This window comes from Haliotis cracherodii, unplaced genomic scaffold (genome assembly GCF_022045235.1).
Source record: "Haliotis cracherodii isolate W230 unplaced genomic scaffold, xgHalCrac1.p SCAF_18, whole genome shotgun sequence".
NCBI classification, from domain to species: Eukaryota; Metazoa; Mollusca; class Gastropoda; order Lepetellida; family Haliotidae; genus Haliotis; species Haliotis cracherodii.
This window is the reverse complement of record NW_027266273.1, coordinates 16,863,559-16,887,361: the sequence shown is the minus strand read 5'-3', so window position 1 is coordinate 16,887,361 and position 23,803 is coordinate 16,863,559. Positions and strand designations below refer to the sequence as shown.

At 40.5% G+C, this 23,803-nt stretch overlaps 1 protein-coding gene across 1 annotated transcript; it reads right to left on the bottom strand.

The window, feature by feature from the left end:
• LOC139466072 (protocadherin Fat 4-like) lies at nt 1-23,797 on the bottom strand. The gene is made up of 20 exons (XM_071248084.1): nt 21,937-23,797; nt 21,412-21,516; nt 19,562-19,681; nt 16,625-18,106; nt 15,736-15,913; nt 14,925-15,019; nt 14,520-14,660; nt 13,707-13,836; nt 13,109-13,402; nt 12,443-12,582; nt 10,295-10,472; nt 8,737-8,966; nt 7,765-7,944; nt 6,910-7,048; nt 6,224-6,348; nt 5,602-5,726; nt 4,565-4,738; nt 3,078-3,243; nt 1,484-1,533; nt 1-955 (listed from the first exon to the last, which is right to left on the bottom strand). The coding sequence occupies exons 1-20, from the start codon at nt 23,071-23,073 to the stop codon at nt 877-879; spliced, it is 5,268 nt and encodes a 1,755-aa protein (XP_071104185.1). The 5' UTR covers nt 23,074-23,797; the 3' UTR covers nt 1-876.
• Nucleotides 23,798-23,803: the final 6 nt, after the last annotated feature.

The following is a 23,803-nucleotide window of genomic DNA, read 5'->3' as shown; positions in this document are numbered from 1 at the left end:
ATCGTCGGCCGGACATGTCGAAAATCAAAGTTAAAATACAACTGAAAAAAGAATTCCTGGCTTTCAGGACTATGTACCAACACCATGTGTTTTTAGTAAATTCTTATATACTGCATACTACAAAACACGATTGGAAATATATGAATCTATTAACTTAATTAGACAGGGTCTACATTATCCTTGTCGCATCTACATTTACATTTATCTGATATTCAAACGGTAATTTTGAAGCAGTTAATGTCTGGAATGGATTTGACCTTTACATTGTTACAGTAATGGCGCCTCGCTTACGAGGTCGTAAACGAAGTAAGCTATGTCATGGCATCAAATCTGCTGATGTCCCTTATGCCTTAATGATAATTGTATTTGGTGAGATACGTGATTTTCCTTCCACCCTACTACCGGAATCGACCGATACATCTGCCGTATGACATGCATCATCTTGGGAACTTACCAATGTATTGACTTCCCGTTCTATTTCAAAATGACAGTTAAACGCCAATACCTCATGACGTCATAATTGAAGATCATAGTGAGCTTAGCGATGACGCTCACATCTAGTCCGAGCGTCTTTCAACTGTTGCACACTCACAACACCCGATAATTGTTTGGTTTGGATTCATTTGAATAGTATTGTTAACATTCGAGAATTCTATCAGTTCAAAATGATTTGTTAGCTGCCAGTTCTGGGTGATGCCAAACAAATTAAAGCGAGATAATCCCTCCATGTGCGTGTCCAGAAGTCTACGATCAAGGTATCCCGTAGTATATTATGATGAGGCTACCACTAGTATACCACGTCCTGTTCTCACATGCGGTGCTGCCGCACACACTGCCACATGTTCCAGAGATGTTCTTAAATGTACATGGAACACCCTACAGATGTCCCTTGTATCTGTCACTTGCGTCGTTCTGGATCGACTCGTAGTCTGGGTCAGCGTCACTGTACGTGTGACTGCAACATTAACAACATATCAGAAATATAAAATATGTAAAACCATTTGCGAATATCACTGTATCATCAGTATTCAATATAGCTAAATGCAGAAGAGCTGATGAAGGTTGAACACCCGGTGCCATCATCGATTGTTGTATCCATTTATGATATTTATAACTATTCAATCAGTTTCGGCAGTTAATAGGGACTGGCGTTGACGTTTATATGATAACTACTATGTATTGACAGTAAACACAGTCAAATCGATCCCACTTACACGTGTCATGGCGCTAATCAGTGCAAAAACAGGAGGTCGGGAAAGATTCAGTCACAGCACGTATTAGGTGGAAAATATTCGAAGTAACAATTAGGTAGATTGATGAAGAAAGGTATTTTCTTTTATCATGGATGCGAAAACATATGCTACCTCATCACATGTGTTGAAACAAATGATGGAAAAGATACAGTGTTTTGAAGGATTGTGCTAGCCCAATGGCTGCTATCAATAGTGCTTGTGTAAGTATGTTGTATGTGTTTTCACCTTACCTTCGCTGTGTACCACCCGTCTTGCTTAGGGAACCATAATCAATGTAAAACTGGAACAAATACGAAGTGGTTTGAATAGAAATGTGAGCACCAGGGTAGGGGGTTAAGTTATCTGGACACGGAACTTGAATAACGTTTCATCTACACTTCTGTTATTACTATTCGTACATTGATTTAAACATATCATGAATAACTAGCTGTGCAGGCGAATTACCCATTACTTTTATCAGGTAAATTACTTATTCACTTCGATAAGTCAGGTCAGCTATATAGACGAATTACGTATTACGTTGCAAGGCAAATATTTGTACAATTGTACAAGCATCACTTGTTCCCAACTTGTATTTTCATGATTCAAATAAAACTGTTTTCTATAAAAATCCAGAGGGGCAACTGCCTGCCCCCCCGGCTGGCTACGGCACTGCTTTGGTGAGATGAGCTATACAGGTGAATTACTTATCAGATCAGCTGTACAGGCTAGTAACTCACTACATCCCTACTTTTACACTTTGACAAAATATTCTGTAGTTGAAAATATTTGAAAAATTCAAATACTGCTTCAAGATAATGTACTGTTGACAAACAACTCTCCATTCCTGAAAAATAATGGAGCGTTCAAACAATAGAATGACGTCACAGATGTGTTTTAAACTCAGATCAGCTACACAGGCTAAGAACTCACGACTACACTCAGATCAGCTTAACAGGCTAAGAACTCACTACTTCACACAGATCAGCTACACAGGCTAATAATTCACTGCTTCACACAAATCAGCTACACAGGCTAATAACTCACTACTTCACACAAATCAGCTACACAGGCTAATAACTCACTACTTCACACAGATCAGCTACACAGGCAAATAAGTCACTACTTCACTCAGTTCAGCTACACAGGCTAATAACACAATACTTCACTCAGATCAGCTACACAGGCTAAGAACTCACTACTTCACTCAGTTCAGCTACACAGGCTAATAACTCAATACTTCACTCAGATCAGCTACACAGGCTAAGAACTCACTACTTTACACAGATCAGCTACACAGGCTAATAACTCACTACTACACACAGATCAGCTACACAGGCTAATAACTCACTACTTCACTCAGATCAGCTTAACAGGTTAATAACTCACTACTTCAATCAGATCAGCTTAACAGGCTAATAACTCACTACTTCAATCAGATCAGCTTAACAGGCTAATAACTCACTACTTCACTCAGATCAGCTACGCAGGCTAATAACTCACTACTTCACTCAGATCAGCTACACAGGCTAATAACTCACTACTTCACTCAGATCAGCTACACAGGCTAATAACTCACTACTTCACTCAGATCAGCTACACAGGCTAATAACTCACTACTTCACTCAGATCAGCTACACAGGCAAATAACTCACTACTTAACTCAGATCAGCTACACAGGCTAAGAACTCACTACTTCACACAGATCAGCTACACAGGCTAATAACTCACTACTTCACTCAGATCAGCTACACAGGCTAATAACTCACTACTTCACACAGATCAACTACACAGGCTAATAACACACTGCTTCACTCAGATCAGCTACACAGGCTAAGAACTCACTACTTCACTCAGATCAGCAATGCTAGTGTACGGCCGTGCCTCTCTGTAGTCCCGGTCGACACTTGACCTTGCATACCGCATGCGCTGTCCATTCTGATCCACCGTCGATGAGAGTACGGTGTTGGTGCAGTATAGCTGACTCAGTAACTTCCTGGACATGCGCAGTCTGGGTATGAGATAGACATACATATTGATTTGCCTTTCACATGATGTTACGCCGCATACAGTATATACGTTGTAAATCAGTGACCGTAATTTATTACTTGCCCGTGAAGAGATCACCCGTTTAATAAACATACAGCTTTATTACACATTGTGTAATACCAAAACGCGTGCTTATGTACTCTCGGAACACGTTTCACGAACAAATATTGAAAGCTCTCAACATCCCTTGGCGTATTCAACGACATTGTGTGTGGAGATGATAGATCACTGGGAGGAGCTTAAGCACACTCGATGACCCCAGCAACCTTCTGGTAGGCTGACGTCACATTGCTTTGACTCGCCGATGGATCTTGCAACAAAATTCAACAAATTACGTCATCGGGTATTGTGACGTCATTGTAAACTTGAGCTGCAAGGCCCCGTTCCACAAGGCGATCGTACTCTAGCGCAACGACAGTCTTTAGTCTAAGTTAAATTATGCGAGTTGTGATAGCCTTAGCACTACGATAATTTTGTGGGACGAACGCCTGAATTCTAAAGGTGGACCATTGTATGATATTAAATTCATACGTTTCAACTTTTGACGTGTTTGAAGTATTATTCTGTTAAACTCAATTGGATTATGCCATGGATCGTGTAGGTGTCAGCCTATTTACACTCAACAGTATAATTCTAAAAACATTATAAATGACAAGTAATAAATAAAATACTAAACTCGCTCTCGTGTAAAACCAATTTTATGAAACTCGTGAATAGTTGTGGTATCTGACTCGCTTTCGCTCGTCAGATACCAGAACTATTCACTCGTTTCATAAATTTGGTATTACACGGGAGCTCGTTTAGTATTCTATATTTATTTTACATTCAATACTAGTATTTGTTCAGTCGGTTGCTTTGATAATACTTTCTGAAAGCATTTGTTCCAAATTTGACACATCAGGGACCGATGCAATTCCCTATTTTGACTTGTACTATATGTTCTCGTGTTTTTTTCAGGTGGGCAATTGACTTGTTTTTGCGTGAGTTTGTGACGGTTGCGACCGGTGGGGCAGGACACGCTCACCTCTTTTGCGAACACCTGATATCCTCACAATTTGATAGTGATTCATAAACTCATGCTCATGATATAGTCGGAATCGTGCAATCGACTCTGCTTTTAGCAAAAACTTCTATTGTTTATGGAAAGGGTTTTGTTGCTTTAAATTAAAGTTAACGTTTATACTTTTTGGAAACTATATGGACCAGTTTGTCTTGGGGTGTCAAATCACTGTATATGTGATCGAGTCGCTTTAATCACAAGAGGAATAAGAGCAATATCTTACTTAACAGCCAACACAATGGCTACAACAACAGCAGCAACCAGTAGGCCAGCGACCACACCAACGACGACCGGATACACCTTGTTTATCTCAGTCTGAATCTGGAGATTTAATTCATTTGAGGAGTAGCACTGTCTGGCGTCAGAGCCTTCCTGTCTGATGATGATGACACACGTGCTGCAGACAAAGAAACCTACACCGATCTTTAACAGGGTCCGTCCGATGTTCAATGATGAGTGGCAGTTACAACAGGATCTAATGCGTACCACTCCTTCACAGAGCAGGTATATAACATTGCATATAATAATAGCAAGTATTTGTTCCAAAAACAGAAAGTCGCGATATGGATGAAATATTGCCGATGTGACTTTAGATATTAACCCACACACTCACTTCGAAAAGAGATACCAGAGAACTTTCGATGCGATGCATCAACGCGGCGCTAATCTATTTGTTCGTCAATTATATTTGCAATAAAATAATTTTCACAAAATATTTAATCAACACAGGCATGTTTAAAACAATGCAAACAATATTGGCTTAAATTCATTTCCTGTTTTACATCTTGAGTGAGGCAGGCTGTCATGATAACAAACGATGGCCAGTCTGGACAATTTCAAACTCCATGCAGGACAAAACCTTGTACAACAGAAGGTGAGTTGAGTTGAGGTGAGGTGTGATGGAGTTTAACGTCGAGTTCAAGATTATTACACTTGTAACGCACACGTGTGTGTGTGTCTACTCGCACTTGTCCAGACTAATGTCGGTTTTATAGTGCTAGCCCACTGAAATACCATGCCGTACTTTAACACGGATACACCACTCAGACACAGTATACTAACACCGAGCAGACCAGTCCATGTGTTATCCCCTCAATGCCAAGCGCCAGGCAGGACACAACAAACACCAGAATTTAATGTCTTTTGGTATGACCCGCCCGAACCATCGACCTTCCGATTTCATGGCAGACACTCTATCCACAAGACCACGGAGGCGGTCTTGAACATGCAACAAGGTAAGAACTATGATATGAAACAGACCTGGATTTCGATACAAATCCACTGTCCACCGCTTCTACAGTGAGGTTCATAACGGGAGGAATTGTACTGTCAACGTCATACTGGAGGGAAAGAACTCCAGACGCTCTGTCTACATGGAATAAATCCTGCAATGTAAAACCATTAGGAAGGTTTTGTATAACGTTTGTATAACATTTTATTAAAGACCAGTTCTTAAGGTATTTGAGGACACGGGTGGCCCAGTCGTCTAAGGCGTGGCAATACGCTGTGCAGAGTTGCTGACCCTTGGACACACTAGAAACCTATCATTGTGGGTTCCAATCCCGTTTCGCCTCGATAATGTACCTAGGGTTGTTAACACCATACCCGTGATCGTGAATTTCACCAAAGTGGTAAACTTCTTAGACCTGCACCACCTCGGGCTTTCCGCCTATATTAAGCTGACATGCCGGGAAATAACTTGAAAACGCGGCGTTAAACCAAACTCACTCATTCACTTAAAATATTTCGTGATGTGAAATTGTGTCATGTTATTCAACAGGCATACATGTACAGATGGTTTGAAGTGTGACGAAGTACATTCCTTCCTGTCAATGCAATCATCATCCCAGTGTTGTAATGGCCCGGGGCCGTGGATACCTACCCTGACGTTGCCAGATACAATGGAATATGTAATGTTATCGCCGTCTCCGTCAGTTGCGTTGAACTCTGGGATGAGAATCGTTGTGTGCTGACGGGATGTTGACGAGATGTTTGCCTCGTATAAATCTATACAATGAGCAACAAGAGTAAATGTAACAACATGTAAAAGCGAATATAAGTGTCCACAGGATATAACCTAAAATTGGAAATATATGAGTAAACAATATCACATCGGGGGAGAAAATTTGTGGATGTCAACTTCTTTATTGTGAGGAACAGGGGAAATCATCTCACCTGATGAAGGCGTAAGCATTTACTCAGAAACGTTGTGTTCCTCATAATAAAGAAGTTGATATCCATACATTCTCATCCTTATGTGTATCACTTCTAAATGCCTTTCAAAGACTTAATATTACATTGTACACAAATGTAAGGATAAGAACCTACAAATGGTAGGCGAAAAGCTAGGTAGAAATGAACATAAAGTTGATTGAATGTATAGTTTACACAATGACACTTTCGATCACATTGTCATGGACATTTTATCAAAATGCATTTCATATGCACAGATACTGTGATATATGGCACAGGCTCACACGATGACTTGTGTAAGTTAAGACTAAAAGTTGGCTATATTGAGCGTTAGGTAACACAGGTATACGTATACCTTTATAGACACATAATTACCTTGTGTGAATGTTGGTGCATGAGAGTTTTGCAGCTGATTGACATGAATTATAATCAGAGCGGACGTGTTTTGCTGAGTAAGCCGGGTAATGTTTGACACGCGTTGGAGGATGGAGCCATCAGACACGCTCACCATCAGCTGTTGCCATACGTGATGACATGAAGAGACATGCAAATTACTGACGCAATCATGCCAAATATACAGGGTGATTGTTTGTTGACTAACACCACAATCAGCAATGTTCCAGCTATAATAATAATAATTAGGACCAGACAATCCAGTGAGTGACATCATGAGCATTGACATACGTAATTGAGGTACGATGACATGCATCATCCAAATGTAGTGAGCCAGACCCGATCCCGTTAATCACCTCTTACGACAAGCATGGGATGAGGAAGACGAAATCTAACCCGGATCATCACGGGGTCAATCAACTACTGACGCAATCAAAGCAGATGTATAGAAACATGAAAAACGGACAGGAAGTTCCTATAGGGTTTATTTGTGTGAATTATCGTCTTCTTGTCATGGGGATTTAAGGACAACAAGCTGTTATGTCTGACACATTTGTGAACCAGTGACCCGATTTCTAAACAGACAATTGAGACTCTAGATTGGCAATATGTTTCATTGTCAATGTCAATATCACGTGACCTGTACAGAATCAAATGATCAACTTTATCATTTAATTTTTATTTAAAGTTATGTTAATCCTTTTGGACGGATTAAATTTAGTTTTAGCATCCTGAATAGTGAAGTTAACAACAAGTCCGTAATGTGATATAAATGTGATACTGAATGCTAATTACATATATACATGTATGGTCATATACATATCAACATCAACGTACCTGTATTGTGTAGACCTCAACTCCTTCCTTGACCAAAGGTTCTCTAACTGTAAGTTGACCGGAAGTGTCTACAGAGATGCTCCTATGGGCTATGACCGGTCTGTACACGGCAGAAGACGTTGCTGGTTCGTCGTTGTCGTAGGATGCAACACGGCCAATCACGTGACCCACATGAGTTGTCTTATAGAAAATGTCATGTTAATGTCAAACAAGGTCAATTGTTGTATTTATGCTTTTTACACACCCACCATGACACTTGTGGCTTATCATTGTAGAGTGGTCGTCACAATGACGTTCTTATGCTCGTCACAATGACGTTCCTATGCTCGACTATGATTGGTCAATCCGAGGTCAAAAACTATAAGCGTCTGATTAAACAGACGGTTTGACTGTCACACTAAGACGGAAGCTAATGTTCTTGTGAATTACTTCTTTGCCATACACTGTACGTAGGCAGTATCAAATAATGAGATTAACCAATGTAGTTTGGGAAAGGTCGATTTCACGTCAAATCCTCTAGACGTTTCAACTTCAGGTTTGCAGCAAGATCTAGATGTTACATTGCCTCTCATGCATGCGAGTAAAGTACACTGGCGAAAAGCCAGGAGTGTTACAGTGATTATTATCGTGAAATCGGAACCCTATTAAAAAAACATTGGAATTAATCCATACATCTCATTATCTTTGCAGGTACCAATTGAAGTATTCGCGTGAAATAATGTCACGTAAGAACGAAGCTAAATCCAATACTGAAACATCACCCTGAGCTTTCTGTTCCATGTTCAAGTTAGCAACCTTAGTCTACAGGTAGCTTTACATTAAACACAAAGATTTTCATCTCATAAATATACTAAGCCAGGGGATACCGAAAATATTTCGCATCAGTACCGTCAAGCCATCTTTTAAAGATAAGATATTTTTGTATATTGATAATTTTACGGAAACATTATGCTATAAACAGGTATCCCTCACCTGGGTGGTGACAAATGTCTGTATCTGTTGCGCCGGTGTGAATACGGGCACGTTGTCATTGATGTCATCTACAGTGACGTTGATGACGGCGGTGTCCCTCCTGGTCAGAGACACACCCTCACTCACTGTGATGTACAGCAGCATCATGCCCCCCATCACCTCCCGGTCTACCGGCCGCGTCTGACTCACCATGCCGTTGCTGTTGTTGATTCGGAAGTAGTCGGAGAACTCTGCCACAAGAGAAGCAACCGAACTGTGGAGGCTGTTGTTATCAGTGATTAAAGGATTATCGTTGAAATACCAATTTCCAGTCTCGACACTATAATTACGAATCTGACATTGCTACTCCGTTTCTTTTTGATAAGGTAAGATTAAACGAGAATTTGAGATAGCTTGAACGAGAATTTGAGATAAAGCGGTACTGATTGATCGCTTCTGTGTAAAGTCGGGACCTAGCATATCTAGGTACACAGTCATGGAAATCTGATCTTCAGCTGGAAATGCAATTTTACATGCAGATGCTACTAAGGTCACAACAAATCGATTCCTGACTCGGAATCTCCAAATCCATACCTAAGATAATACAGTTATAAATCATAATTAATCTGCCAAGCTCAACTGATGTCAACAAAGGCTAGGTAATTATCCATCAGTTTATGACATATCAACATCTGCCAATTTTCATTGAAAAAGTTCCATACCCTTATTTTAAGATTTTTAATTTAAATGTTTAAACGAATATTCAATTGGCCGCAGCATTGTGGGTACGGCATAGGCAAAATTTATGTTGCGGTTACAACCTGCCTCAAAGAATTCAAATTGTGAAAACTCCAAGAAGCCATCAACATCAAAAGACACCAACCATGATCAAGGCTATTACATGCCAATGCGTACCATCAATTTATCAAAGACCCCAATCAGTTATAATCCCTTTGCTTACACCATTGACCTCACCGGTTAAGATGTTTAGCATACATCACCCCTTTTGTGTACAATGTACGTAACAGTCTTCTCCATTCCATTGTAAGTACATACCATTCTACGCAACTGTATATACACTGCCTCACACCTGTATATAAACTAGTCAACCATACTCTGTACATCACTTGCTTGATAACGCTGTTTAGAACATACACCGAAACATCGCTATGAATTGGAATGAAAAAGTTATTCATCCATATGGACCGCCTCCGTGGTCTAATGGTAGAGCGGCCGCTCCTGTCTGGCGCTCGGCGTCAAGGGGCTAAAACAAGGACTGGTCGGCTCGGAGTCAGTATACTGTGTCTGAGTAGGGTATTCATGTTAAACTGCGGCATGGTATCTCAATGTGCTAGCACTATAAATCGGCATCAGTACGGACTAGTACAAGCAGCCACACACACACACACACACACACACACACACACACACACACACACACACACATACACATGCGTGCACGTCGCTATATAAGTGCAATGATCTTGGACGCGACCTTAAACCCCATTTCACCTCACCTATTCATCCATATATCTTATCATTAATGTTAATGTTGAAGTACAGCACGTGTGCTGCTCACCTCCGGCCTGTAGTGTGTAGTTGTATTCCTGTGTGCTGGCGTTGCCCTGGTTGTGGAGATACCCTGCTGTAACTAACTGCACGATGTCATTCAATGGCTCAGCCTCCTCCTTGACTGTAGCATCATATCGATGTTTCAGAAATCGAGGCCGAGGGTTGCCGAAAATTCTTATAACCACCTACAATTGTAAATATCATATGTCTGGTTAAAATAATTCTTGATACTTATAGGTTTTTTTGTCAATAAAAAGAAATGAAAAATTGAAAGATTTATTTATACACAATATTTATACACAATATCTCGTTACGGGCTCTTGTTTGTAGAGATTGCCATGTCCTGCACTAGCGATTCGACACGGGTGGCCGAAAACGCCACATCCTACTGTATGGAGTCATGACCCGTAGCTGCCAGATCATTTGAATTCACAGTTCTTGGTTATGATGTATGGCGTGTCAGCGAGGTCACGATGTGCTTATAGTCGGTGATAGTAAAGTCACCGTGACACATGTCACAGACTATAAGCAATTCCTGAACTCGCTGACATGCGTCACGGTACCTTTACTTCGTCAATAAAAGCGACAGTCACTCATCAACTTTACAAGATGTGTCTACGCACACGAATTGTTATAAAACATAAGATGTGTTCTTAATATATACTAAAATACTATTATCCTTTACAAATTATTTTGGAGATGTGATCATGATTTCAATGACAAATGGATTGGTTTCAGGTATAAATATCGATGGGTGTTCGAGCCAGTCAAACCAGTAACACAGGAGCTCATCTTTATGAGTGAGTGAGTGAGTGAGTATGGTTTTACGCCACTTTTAGCAATATTCCAGCAATATCACGGCAGTCATCTTTATGAAGGCATGGTAACTTGCAGGGGCATGTACAAGACGTTATGTAAATAGCATTCAAGTGAGTGAGTGAGTGAGTTGGGTTTAACGCCGCTTTTAACAGTATTGCAGTTATATCACGGCGTGTCAGCTTAATGTGGGAGGAAAGGCCGAAGTGATGCAGGTCTCAGACATTTACCATCTCCATGTTTTGTGGTTTTGAAGAAGAAGAAGAAGGAGGAGGAGGAGAAGAAGGAGAAGAAGAAAAAGAAGAAATGGGGACGGACAAAAGGACGTATGAAAACCCACGAGCTCACTTTAACAATATCAGGGTAATAGAGATAAACCAGATATTTATTAAAGTGTTTCATAACATAAAAACCATGAACAACTTGTGGCATATCGATAATGTATATATCAGCAGAAATATGAATTTATTATCCACGAACATGTTAAGGTATACAGTGTTTTCTCTTATTTAATTGTACGTTTGCGTGGGTAGTCAAAGTTTTCGTACGTTTGCAGAAGCGGGCAGTGTTTACATACGTTTGCGGGTGTTTTCAATGTTTACGTACGTTTGTGGAGGTGGTCAATGTTTACGTACGTTTTCGGAGGTGGTCAATGTTTACGTACGTTCGTTTGTGGAGATGTTCAATGTTTACGTACATTTGTGGAGATGGCCAAAGTTTACGTACGTTTGTGGAGGTGTTCAATGTTTACGTACGTTTGCGGAGGTGGTCAATGTTTACGTACGTTTGTGGAGGTGGTTAATGTTTACGTACGTTTGTCGAGGTTGTCAATGTTTACGTACGTTTGCGGACGTGATCAATGTTTACGTACGTTCGTTTGTGGAGGTGTTCAATGTTTTGGTATGTTTGTGGAGGTGTTCAATGTTTACGTACGTTTGCGGAGGTGGTCAATGTTTACGTTCGTTTGCGGAGGTGTTCAATATTTACGTACGTTTGCGGAGGTGTTCAATGTTTATGTACGTTTGCGGAGGTGTTCAATGTTTACGTACGTTTGCGGGGGTGGTCATTTTTTACGTACGTTTGCGGAGGTGGTCAATGTTTACGTACGTTTGCGGAGGTTGTCAATGTTTACGTTCGTTTGCGGAGTCGGTCAATGTTTACGTACGTTTGCGGAAATGTTCAATGTTTACGTACGTTTGTCGAGCTGGTCAATGTTTACGTACGTTTGTGGAGATGTTCAATGTTTACGTACGTTTGAGGAGGTGGTCAATCTTAATGTACGTTTGTGGAGGTGTTCAATGTTTACGTACGTTTGCGGAGGTGATCAATGTTTACGTACGTTTGCGGAGGTGTTCAATGGAGTGTCGAACTGTGGCATATCTACTGCGAGAACAGTCAGTGTCACTGTTGGAGGCAAGGACCACAGAGGATGCTTGACGGTTATTATCCCGGTAGATGCGTCAATACTGAAATTCATTTCTGTTGAGAAAAAAGTAATATTTCCTTAAATCATTAATGAGACACTGTGAAACACATAAAGAAATAGAGAGTTGGGATTAAAGCCACTTTGAACAGTATTCCAGTTATATTACAGCGTGTCAGCTTAATGTGGGAAGAAAGCCCGAAATGATATTAAACGTTCACCACTTTGGTGTCCCCACGAGCACTGGTGCTGACAAATGTAATCAGAAACATAACCCGAGCCTATTCTTGATTCGGGAAGTTTCTGGCTCTCAGCAAATTGCGGCGCCGTCGGTAACTTAACCAACCATGATAGTTGAGTTAAGATAATATTTACATACGCGACAGGTAACTCGTCGGTGAAGATGATCTCTTCATACGTGACAAAAACAAATCAAAATATATGATTACTGTACAACTTTGTTTCCGATGTTCTGTGATCTTATACAAATATTATGTGTCACCCAAAGGACGAAACCAGTTGAGTGTCCTCAGTCAAACCATAAATTTTCAGGAATGAAACTTATGTTCTACTGTAGCTTACTGTATGCATTGATAAGGGAATACGTGACGACCCCGTTCCCAGCGGTATCGCTGTCGATGGCTACTACGGCGTCAGTAACTACGGAGCCTACTGCAGCATCACGACTGATGTTGACTGTATAAGGAATATTCTTAAATTCAGGTGCATTGTCGTTGACGTCATCCACGTAGATATGTATGGAGGTGCTGGCATTCATGTTGTTACCGTAGACTGGACTATCGGAGGCTATCGCGATGCAGCTGTAGCTTCGTTTTGTCTCATAGTCGAGTTTACTATTTACACCGATATCGCCATCTGTGAGAAGAGCAAATATATAATTTGTATATCTATTCAAAATGTCGACGCCAGAGAATAATCGGTCTCAAACATATGCCGAGACAGATTCCATTGGGCGTTATAGACAAAATAGCGATGAAAATTATACGAATTGATCGTTGAAAATCAGTTATGACACCAGGTGTTCTCTGGAATGTTAAGAGTGTCCTGCTCTACCGGCAGCACCCGCCACACACACAATTTTCTCACACAGCGTTGTATCATTTAGACAAAGCATAACTAGAAACAGACATGACATATTGACATATTTGGTATTCTTTACTTTCTGATACGTAGAAAGGGCAGTTTCCTGGTTCTCCAACAGTAACCATAGTCCTGTTGTAAATCACATGTCCGTTCGTAGAATGGTCTAAATCTCTGTCGTACGCCCTCAAAGGAATACTCCCATAAACCTGCCGACAACAAATATAGCAAGGTGACCTTCAAACAAAGGGTGGAACTCTAAACACAGTTTCAATACAATACAAATGATTGGGTCCCCTACATTGTATTTTAACATTGATGTACACATCATCTTGTAAAAAGACACGTAGAGAATACAGGGGTGGGGTGGGGGGCACGGGTAGTCGCCGAAGGTGCCGGAATTCGCTGTGCAGAGTTGCGTCCTTTGGGCACATCAGAAACCTATGATTGTGGGTTCAAATCCCGGTTCGCCCCGATTGTGTTTCTAGGTTTGTCAGCACCATACCATGCTCGTGGGTTTCAGCTAAGTGGTAAACGTCTGAGACCTGCATCACTTCGGGCTTTCCTCCCACATTAAGCTGACATGCAGCGATATTACTGTAATACTGTTAATAGCGGCGTTAGACCCAACTCACTCACTCACTCACTCACAGTTATCACGAATACCACGCCCTTGTACATATACATGAAAAGCACCAAGGCCAGATAATACTCTCGATTATCTGCCGCCACAGATTCCATTGAATGCAAAGAAACAAATGTGATAAAAATGATTTGAATGGATCACTGAAAACCAGTGCTGAAGATAATGAAAAAAGGACAAAGTACACTAAGAACAAGAGATGAGCATATAGTTAACTGACGACAAAAGTAGCTATCAACAGGATCTTACCTTCTCATTAACTTCAGCATTTTCCTTCACATGAAAGGTGTATCTGTGTTTGGTAAATACAGGAGCGTTGTCATTGACGTCCACGAGGACGATGTGTAATGTTGTCGACGACGTCAGTGGCGGATCTCCCTGATCACTGGCCTACGCAACATGCCATGGGGCAAACATGCATTACTGAGTTATTTACAAAATTGTTCCGGTTTTGTAAAAATGAAGTTTCTTGCGCCTAGACATTTAACCAATGACATTCATTTCATTTAAAATAGCGGTGTTAACAAAATGAAGTTTTTATGTAAGTCTTTTAATTAAGTTTCTAGACATTTTACCGACCATTTATTGCGACACAGACGTGTAATATATTTGTTAGAACGTTTCTGTTCAAATTTAGTTGAAGTAAATTCTTACTGTAACCCTCAGAAGACGAACACTGCTATTTCCAGAATCAACATCCAACATCCGCGCTACTCTCACAATTCCAGTCTGCTCTCCGATTGTAAAGTCTTCAGCAACATTATAGTCAGACAAAATATACGACTTTAATAAATATCCGTCAAAAAAATATAGAATAGGATATTTTAAACTGACATTTGGGGCATGACAGGTAAATAATTATCAGTTAGGTAATCATTAAACAAATGTAAACAAAAATACTATTGTACTAAAATTGTTCGATAAACATTGTTATTTCTTTCTAAAATATGAATTTTCGTGAAGGGGTCATTCGAGCAGATATCAAGTAATCCGTAGTTCGAGATGTGATCTGTCAGGACCATATTTAAATACTCCATCATAAACCATGGATCGACTTATCTACAGTTTTATGGTATGGAGTATGCCAGGACCATACAAAGGAACCTTCATTATATATTAAGACTTCTGTAGATCGAGATGTAGACTGTCAGGACCATATTTAAATACTCCATCATAGATCATGGATCGACTTATCCATAGTTCCATGGTATGGAGTATGCCAGGACCATACAAAGGAACATTCATCATATATCAAGACTTCTGTAGTTCGAGATATGGATCATACCAGGGACACACTAAGAAACACCATTAACAACATACGGCGTTATCCGTAGTTCGAAAGGCACGACATCGTACCCTAGTGCTTACACGGGTGATGTCATTATCATATCAAGCAACACCGTAAACAGCCACACATCGAGTTCGAATTAACACTGTTCTACTGTAATAGCATCTTAATACGTACCTGCATGAGGTGACAGCGTGTAGGTCACATTGCCGTTGGCTCCGGCATCAGGGTCGGTGGTATTAACAACAATCACTACAGTGTCTATTGCTACACTCTCTTTCAGATAGATTTGTTGGTGGTTGTCTGTTTGGAAACGTGGTTTGTTGTCATTGACGTCACTAACACTGATATTTACCTGTAAATTGAATGAGCATGTTTGGTTTAACGCCGCTTCGAACAATATTTCAGTTAAACCAAGGGCTAAGATTTAGTGTACGCGAAAACGCTGAACAGATGAAAATCGTTTGTCAATAAGGTGAAACATTCGAACAGGAAAACCAAGGAACACAATCAGGGCGATAATTAGTGGAATTCGAACCCCTAAACTAAGGGACCCGACTTTGCACATCGACTACATCACCTCCCCATAGGGCGCATCAAGGAAGTTACCATAGTACCCACATTCCAAAAAGTGGAATACCCTGACCCGTAAGTCATGGTAAAGGTAATAATCATTTATCAATGATCATCTATTTGTTTGTTTGTTGTTTAACACCGCAATGATCCAGCTATATGACTCGAGTCTGGACCAGACAACCCAGTGACTGACATCATGGGCATCCATTTACGCCAATGGGATACGATGACATGCATCAACCAAGTTAGCGAGCCTTACTACCCGATTCCCTTAGTCGCCTCTCACGACAAGCACTGACTGCTAAACACTAAAACGTTATCAGTGAATAGACAGGACCTAGCAAGACCAGTTGACATAATAAATAAATATTTCAAATGTTGTCACATATGCAGACAATTATCAATAACCGATAAACAAGCACAGATACGTAAGTGTACAACCCATCTATGGATAGACAGATAAATGCACAGATATTGCACCCTGACTCACAAGAGCAAGATCGTAATCACTTCCATTCGTCAATTGGGCTCTGATCATCAGCTGATGAAGAGATTTCTTCTCTCGGTCAAACTGGTCTCTGTAAAATAAACTTCCCGTGCTTGCGTTCAATATGAATGGTCCACTTGTTTCCACAAGTGTGTATGTGATCTTCTGCACAGGATTTACGTTTGCATTGATCATACCTATTGCCTTTGTTGAGTAGTTTCTGTTCTCAATAACAGTGAAGAGGACCTCATTGTGCGGATAGCCTATTAAAACCGGACGTGGGCGAGACGAATTGAGCAAAGACGGAGAAGTTGGTATAGTCGATAAGTGTATTACTACTTGCGCTGTCGCTGAGTTTGGTGGGGACCCTCCGTCCGTAGCTGTGACGTTAAATGTGTATTTACCAACAGAAGGTGCATGTGGTCTTACTGTGCGAACAACATTACCAGCAACTGTGAAATACTGAGAAAGGTTCTGACTGTGTGTCTGAAATGTGATTTCTCCATATTTTCCAGAATCGGCGTCTGAGACATCAAGCACAAGCACTGGCTTGTTAGCAGCCCAACGAGATATCAAAAACCATGTTTCAAACACAGATTTAGAGAAAATAGGTTTGTTATCGTTGACATCTTGTACATCGACGACAACAATCGTGGACGCACTTCTCACAGGCTTCCCCGAATCCACAGCAAAGACGGTCAAGGTGTGCTTCATCTGCGTTTCGAAATCAAGGGGCTGTTTACACCAAATATCTCCAGTTGAGCTGTTGATCTTGAAAAACTTACTTGACAAGTTGTAGGTTACTGTCTTGTTTAAATCGGCATCTTCTGCCCTTATAGTAATGATTGGAGATTTGCACGTCTTATTTTCCGGATATCTTGTAATCATAGGAAGGTTATTTTTAAATCTTGGTGCGTTATCGTTCTCATCAAGCACGCTGATCGTAAAGTTTCGTAATGACTTAAGTTGCGGTTTACCGTGATCGAATGCTTCAAGTGAGATATTAATACTTCCGTAAACCTCTCTGTCCAGCTTCTCTGTTGTACAAAGAACGCCAGTTTGCTGCCCTATCTCAAAATACCCTTTTCCGCTTACAACAATGAAAGACACGTTTCCATTTGCACCTGAGTCCTCATCGGTAGCTCTTATGCTCTCTGAACAACACGTGTCTGCATTTTCTCGAATAGTCAAATGAGTTCCACTGTCGCTGTCAAATTCTGGGGCATTGTCGTTGATGTCGAGCACGTGGACGTTGATGGAGGCGAAGCTTGTATTTCCACTTGATCTGTTCCTGTCGCCATCCTTGGCCACGAGATTAAGAACAAAATCTTGGATTGTTTCTCTGTCAAATGTCGTATTTGGGCGAATGTTTGCAGTTTTGCCATCGGTTGTGTCCACGCTAAAACTGTTCCGGTTTTGGCCAAACAAAGAAAAATGTGATGTTCCATTTTGGCCCTCATCGGGATCAAAGATCGTAACCTTTAGCTGAAAGAAGAATATCATGATGTCAGCACTTTACTCTACATAACATCCATTAATATTTGGCAGTGATGTTCAATCCATTAATAAATGCTCCCAAAACAGTTATAATATTATAAACGGCAAGGCAAAAGAAAGCATACACCCATGTTATTACTATTGAAAAGGTTTTCTCACCTTTCCCTACCGTTATCACGTGCTTCTATCAAACATACACCCGAGCCTTGATTCCAATATATCAACAAATGAAACTGTTCACATGGCTTGATTAATCACACTTGAAAGTAGGCTTGAAATGTATGCAAGATTTGTAAACGCAATGCATACCCTCCCTGGCCTTACATTGTCACACTAAACTGCCGGGCAAACGAAAGTATACAGCCATGTTTGATGGTGGTTAAATGTAACAAACAGGAAATGGCTGTTCGATGGTGATGTTGGTTGTTGGTTGGTTTGTTGTTTAACACTGCATTCAGCAATATTCCAGCTATATGACGGCGGTCTGTAAATAATCGAGTCTGGACCAGACAATCCAGTGAGTAATAACATGAGCATCGATCCACGCAATTGGGATCAGTGACATGCATCAACTGAGTCAGCGAGTCTGACCACCCGATCCTGTTAGTCGCCTTTTACGACAAACATAGTCACCTTTTCCGGCAAGCACGGGTTGCTGAAGACCTATTCTACCCCGGAATCTTCACGGGTCACGATGGTGATGTATTTGATACAGGCAAGTATTTGTGGTTTCGGTGACTGTTTTCAGGCCAGTAACATTTTGATAAGTATGTATGTTTCTTTGCCGGGCAGTTAACATGTATCATAAAAAGTCATATCTAAACACACAGTAGTTGACATTCACTGAACTAAATATTGAAGAGTCATGTAGAAGTACCATTAATAAGCGTAACAAAGGAATGAGATAAATCGAACAGGAAGGTAAAATACAGTCGAACACCGTTGTCTCGAAGCCATGGGTACCAGGAAATAATTGGACTTCTCGGAGGTTTGACATATCCAACACGTATGACCAAGCCATCAGGCAAGAAAAACGTACAGGATCTTGCATGGTTACACAAGCGCCGGTTCTCCAATAGAGGGTTTAGCTATGAAATTAATTTGAAGACGCCGTATTGTGTGCAGGTCATTGCATGAATACTTGATAAAAATTATAGCTTGTGCCAAGTTGGGTTTGAAAAACAACAACACTATTAGGACTATAATTTGAGTTCGAGACAACCGGAAAGTCGACACATCCAGGTTTGAATAATAATAAATGCGGTACAAGTATGGGAGGAGAGTTCGACACAACCGGGGATTCGACAGGTCCATGTTCGGAACAACCCGGTTCGACTCTAGAATGATTGAGTCACATTGTGAGTGTTCACATATGTAAACAAGGGACTAAAGGTGTTGGCGATAACCGACATATACGAATAGTACATGTGTTGTATATCTTACCACAACTTTGCCAATCGCTGTAGCATCGTTTTCCAATAAATAAATGTCATATGAACTGGAGTCAAACTGAGGAGTGTGGTCATTGATGTCATCTATTACTACATGTAGCGTCCCAAGAATCTAAAAGGAAACCAGTAAATGACACATTACACATTTCAAAGAAGGAATATTATTAACATTTAGAGAATGACCGACGAGTTTAGACGACTTTCGCATCATCTGTTTCGAGGGAACGACGAGAGCATAACACTATTCCTTTACGAAATGAGACAATCCGTAATCTTGTGATTCTGGTAGGCTATCGGATATATTTCCTGATATTGTTCCGAGAAGCAAAATTTAAAAAAATAAACTTCAGTCTATTCTATATATTAAGGGCCATCATGAACAATAAATGACGTATTATAGAATTTACCAGCAATTTGGTTTGTTTCCTTGTTGTTTAACGCTACACTCAGCAATATTCCAGCTATATGACGGCAAGGTAAGGATAAGAATTTATGGATGAACAACTTCTTTATTACAATTAAGATGTTCATCCAAAAATTCTTACTTAGTATTCCAATTTCTAAATGCCTATCACAGAAGTTATGTTACGGCTCTCAGTAAATAAAAGAGTCTGTACCAGACAATCCAGACATGAGCATCGTCCTACGCAATTGCGATACGATGACATGCATCAACAAAGTCAGCCAGCCTGATCCCCCAATCCCGTCGGTCATATCGACAATCATGGGTCGCTGAAGACCATTTCTAACCCGTATATGTATCAGTATGACGTAATATTTATTTTACTTTAGCTGGCCAGCCAGCTTTGGGATACATTACGCGAAGATGCTACAACATCAAAAAGTAAATACTCCTACTCTAACACTGTGGGTTATGAAATTTGTCTTGCGGCGAGACGCAGTTGGAATGCCTCGCCCAATCGTAGGTTAAATGGACACGCAGTGTCAATGTGAACAGTACACAATGATAAATATCAGACCATTTCCACACTGATAAGGAGCAAGCCCAAACCAGAGACGTCACTGGGTACATTTTCTTTAAGGGCTACCTCATACCATATAAGGGAAGTGGTGTAGCCTAGAGGTTACAAACTTCGGTCTTCACGCTGTAGGCCTGGGTTCGATTCCCCATATGGATACAATGTGTGAAAACCATTTATGGCGCCTTTGGCTAGAATATTGCTAAAAGCGGCGTAACATATTCTGACGACCAAAATACATAACAATTATCCAGTGACGCGCGTCTTTCAAACGTTATAGGTAACAATATCACTTATCACTTGACATACATTTCAGAAGGCAAGAACAGCACATACACGAACAACGAAGCACCAAATTAAAGTAACATAATATGTAATTAGTAACAAAAATACTGATATCTATTTACCGAAAGGACGTATGCTCAGGCCAGATATTCTTACAAACAGGTTTGTCTTACTACACGATTCTGTAAATGAATGGGCGGTGTATCCCGCTGACAGTAATGTTACACGCGACAAAGTGCATGTAGGATAAGGGCCCTTTTTGACCCACGGGATCTGTATAATTCGTTAATTGAGGTCAACGTTTAGAAATTGGTATCAAAGTTAGAGACGTGTTCATGTGAATGTGAACTAGGCTTAGTTGATTGACAAAAACGCGTGTTGGCGTGTTTTGGGGCTCCTTTTCAGGCACACCGTGCATCAACACCGTGAAGCAGTCTGAAGCATGATTATTTTTTTCATGAAATTTTCAAGAAGCGATTTGAATATGAACATGAGAAGGTCCCTGTCCTCCGGTATTTCTTGTAGCGGGAAGCACTAGGGTCGCATGTGAATGAGATTGAATGCTCTCTATATCTACCACCAATCCACAGTGCGTGGTATCTCGCTCCACGCCCATGACTGTGAATGTTTGCACGTGATGTCCGGCTTCCCTGTCGAGATCCTGTATGATGGAGATACTGCCCTATGAAATGAAAAAAAATGAAATTATAGATGATACCTGAACGCCATTTGTATAAATGCTGATCATCGTTTTTATTAAGACTTTATAATTATTAATATGCTATGTAAGCTGCTATCAGACTATCATAGATATTGTGCATTGATAAATAACATGATTTCTATATATTCATATAAATAATTGTTCTTCTAAAGTTCAACTTTAAAATTATTTGTTTAAAATCGAATACTGGTTATAATATTAGGTTACTCCTTCGTACACTGTTATCATTCTGGGCAAACGTAAGAACAACGAATTGATATTCGTCGTTGAACTGCATAGCCCTCCCGTGCAGAGCAGAATCAAGCAATGCATTGCACCTCTTTTCAGAGCAACGTTAAGCCCATCTCAATCACTATGTGCTAGACGATTTTTACTACTCACTGTGTTCCCGTCTATCCTGAATGTGTTCTGTGTCTCTAGAATATGATAGTTTGTGTAATTAGAAATGGCTGTAGAGTATGTCTTCAGACTTGCTACTTGAATGCCTCTAGGGGAATGTTCTGGTATATGCAAATCAAACATCAGACGAAGGTTTTTCATCGGAATATTCTGTGTTACAACGGTCACTCTCACTACACTATCACGAACTGACCGACTCACCCCATCTGACACTGACACCGTCAAATTAAAACCACTGCTCAGGTTACTGAGGACATCAACACTTATCGCCCCATCAGCTCCGATTCTGAAAAGCTGTCTGTCCTTCCCATGCAGGGTATATGATAGGTGTTGTTCGGGCGTATCTGGATCCGTGGCCTTGACAATACCGACTATGCTTCCTCTTGGAGAACCTTTGAGCATACTGAAGCTGTACACCGGAAGAATAAATACTGGGGGTTCATCATCTATGTTCTCAACATGAATATTTGCTGAAATGGACGTTTCTCGTAGCCCATCTAGGGTCCTAATCCTGGCTGAAAATTGAAGATCGTGATGATGAGGGTTTTCAAAGTCCAAATATTCTCGAAGTATTACAGTTCCATTTTCGTACGTAAAAACCTTATTAAGATCAGATATATTAACGTTGAACTGAGGTTGACGGAATGGCCGTAATGAGTTCTTCAACACAGGTATATTGAGAAGATTCTCTTCTACAAAGTAATTAAATGAACTCTTGATGATAAGAATGTGAACATTCGCCAGTACCACAGATCGGGTTGACCTTTGGTCCCAAGCTCTGACTTTAAAGAACAGCTCAAGAGAGCATATGATGTCATCCCCACTTAGCAAATACAAATCCACGTCTCGTGTCAAAAGCAACTGCCCACGTTGTGATAAAGTGAACAGAATGTTAGCAATCTGACCCGGATAGCTGTTGGTGATGTTAAAATACGGATAATCCTGGCTGAAATCTTCCGAGATGATATCCGCAACTAGTGTCCCATTCCGCGTACCATCCAGGACAAAGAAGTTGACAGTTTGGGGTTTAGAGTCGACCAGTGTAGAAATCCGCACTGGTAGTACTTGATGGATGTGAGTGTATCCTGTTGAAGCTGTAACGTGTATCATAATGTTCATGTAACGTGGTGACGATACGAGGACCAAGGAGATGTTGCTGGGGTTGACGACGGCTGATATACCACTACCTCGGGGAACGACGTCGACGGAGACTTGAAGATCGTGTAGTATTCCAGGGAGAGAGAGGAGACGGAATGTCGCCACTGAGGATCAGTATTATAATCAGAAAGGAGATGATAGTTTTTAGGAATATGTTATATCTGTTTTTACACAAGTCTTACAGCAGTCTTATTTGCATGTCTGGCGCTATTATAATATTACATCACAACACACGTAAATTGTTACAACGCCAGAAAAAAACATGATATTATAAGAAACAGGAGGTCAGTTATTAATAATGATAAATATATTACCAAAACAATTACTAGCTAGGTATCCCTATTGAATGACACAGTGCATGTATTCAAGGGGATAACTAATCCCTCATGCTTCAATAGGTGACAACGAGTTCTAATAGTACACAGCTTTTACAGACATTTCTCTGTGTTTTGTTGAGGACATTTGAGAAACTGTCGGCTCGAGCTCGTGAACAAGAAACTTTACAGGTAAAATAACATAACACAACAGCACACACATTATGTTACCTTCCAGGATTATACACATATTTTATAATATTTCTACCATGTGTCATCGTAGTCGAAGCCTACTATTACTTATCCTCAATTCATATGGTGCTAGATAGAGCCCCGCTGCCGACACATAGTTTCCGATAAACACAACTGGAATAATT

What these genes read in the sequence shown, in the direction of transcription:
- LOC139466072 (XM_071248084.1), bottom strand. Translation starts at nt 23,073, where the DNA reads ATGAACATTATGATACACGTTACAGCTTCAACAGGATACACTCACATC. An exon ending in TTCGTCTTCTGAGGGTTACA is followed by an intron (nt 14,661 to 14,924) that starts GTAAGAATTTAC and finishes CATGTTGCGTAG; the next exon opens with GCCAGTGATCAGGGAGATCC. An exon ending in CCCTTTCTACGTATCAGAAA is followed by an intron (nt 13,403 to 13,706) that starts GTAAAGAATACC and finishes CTCTTCTCACAG; the next exon opens with ATGGCGATATCGGTGTAAAT.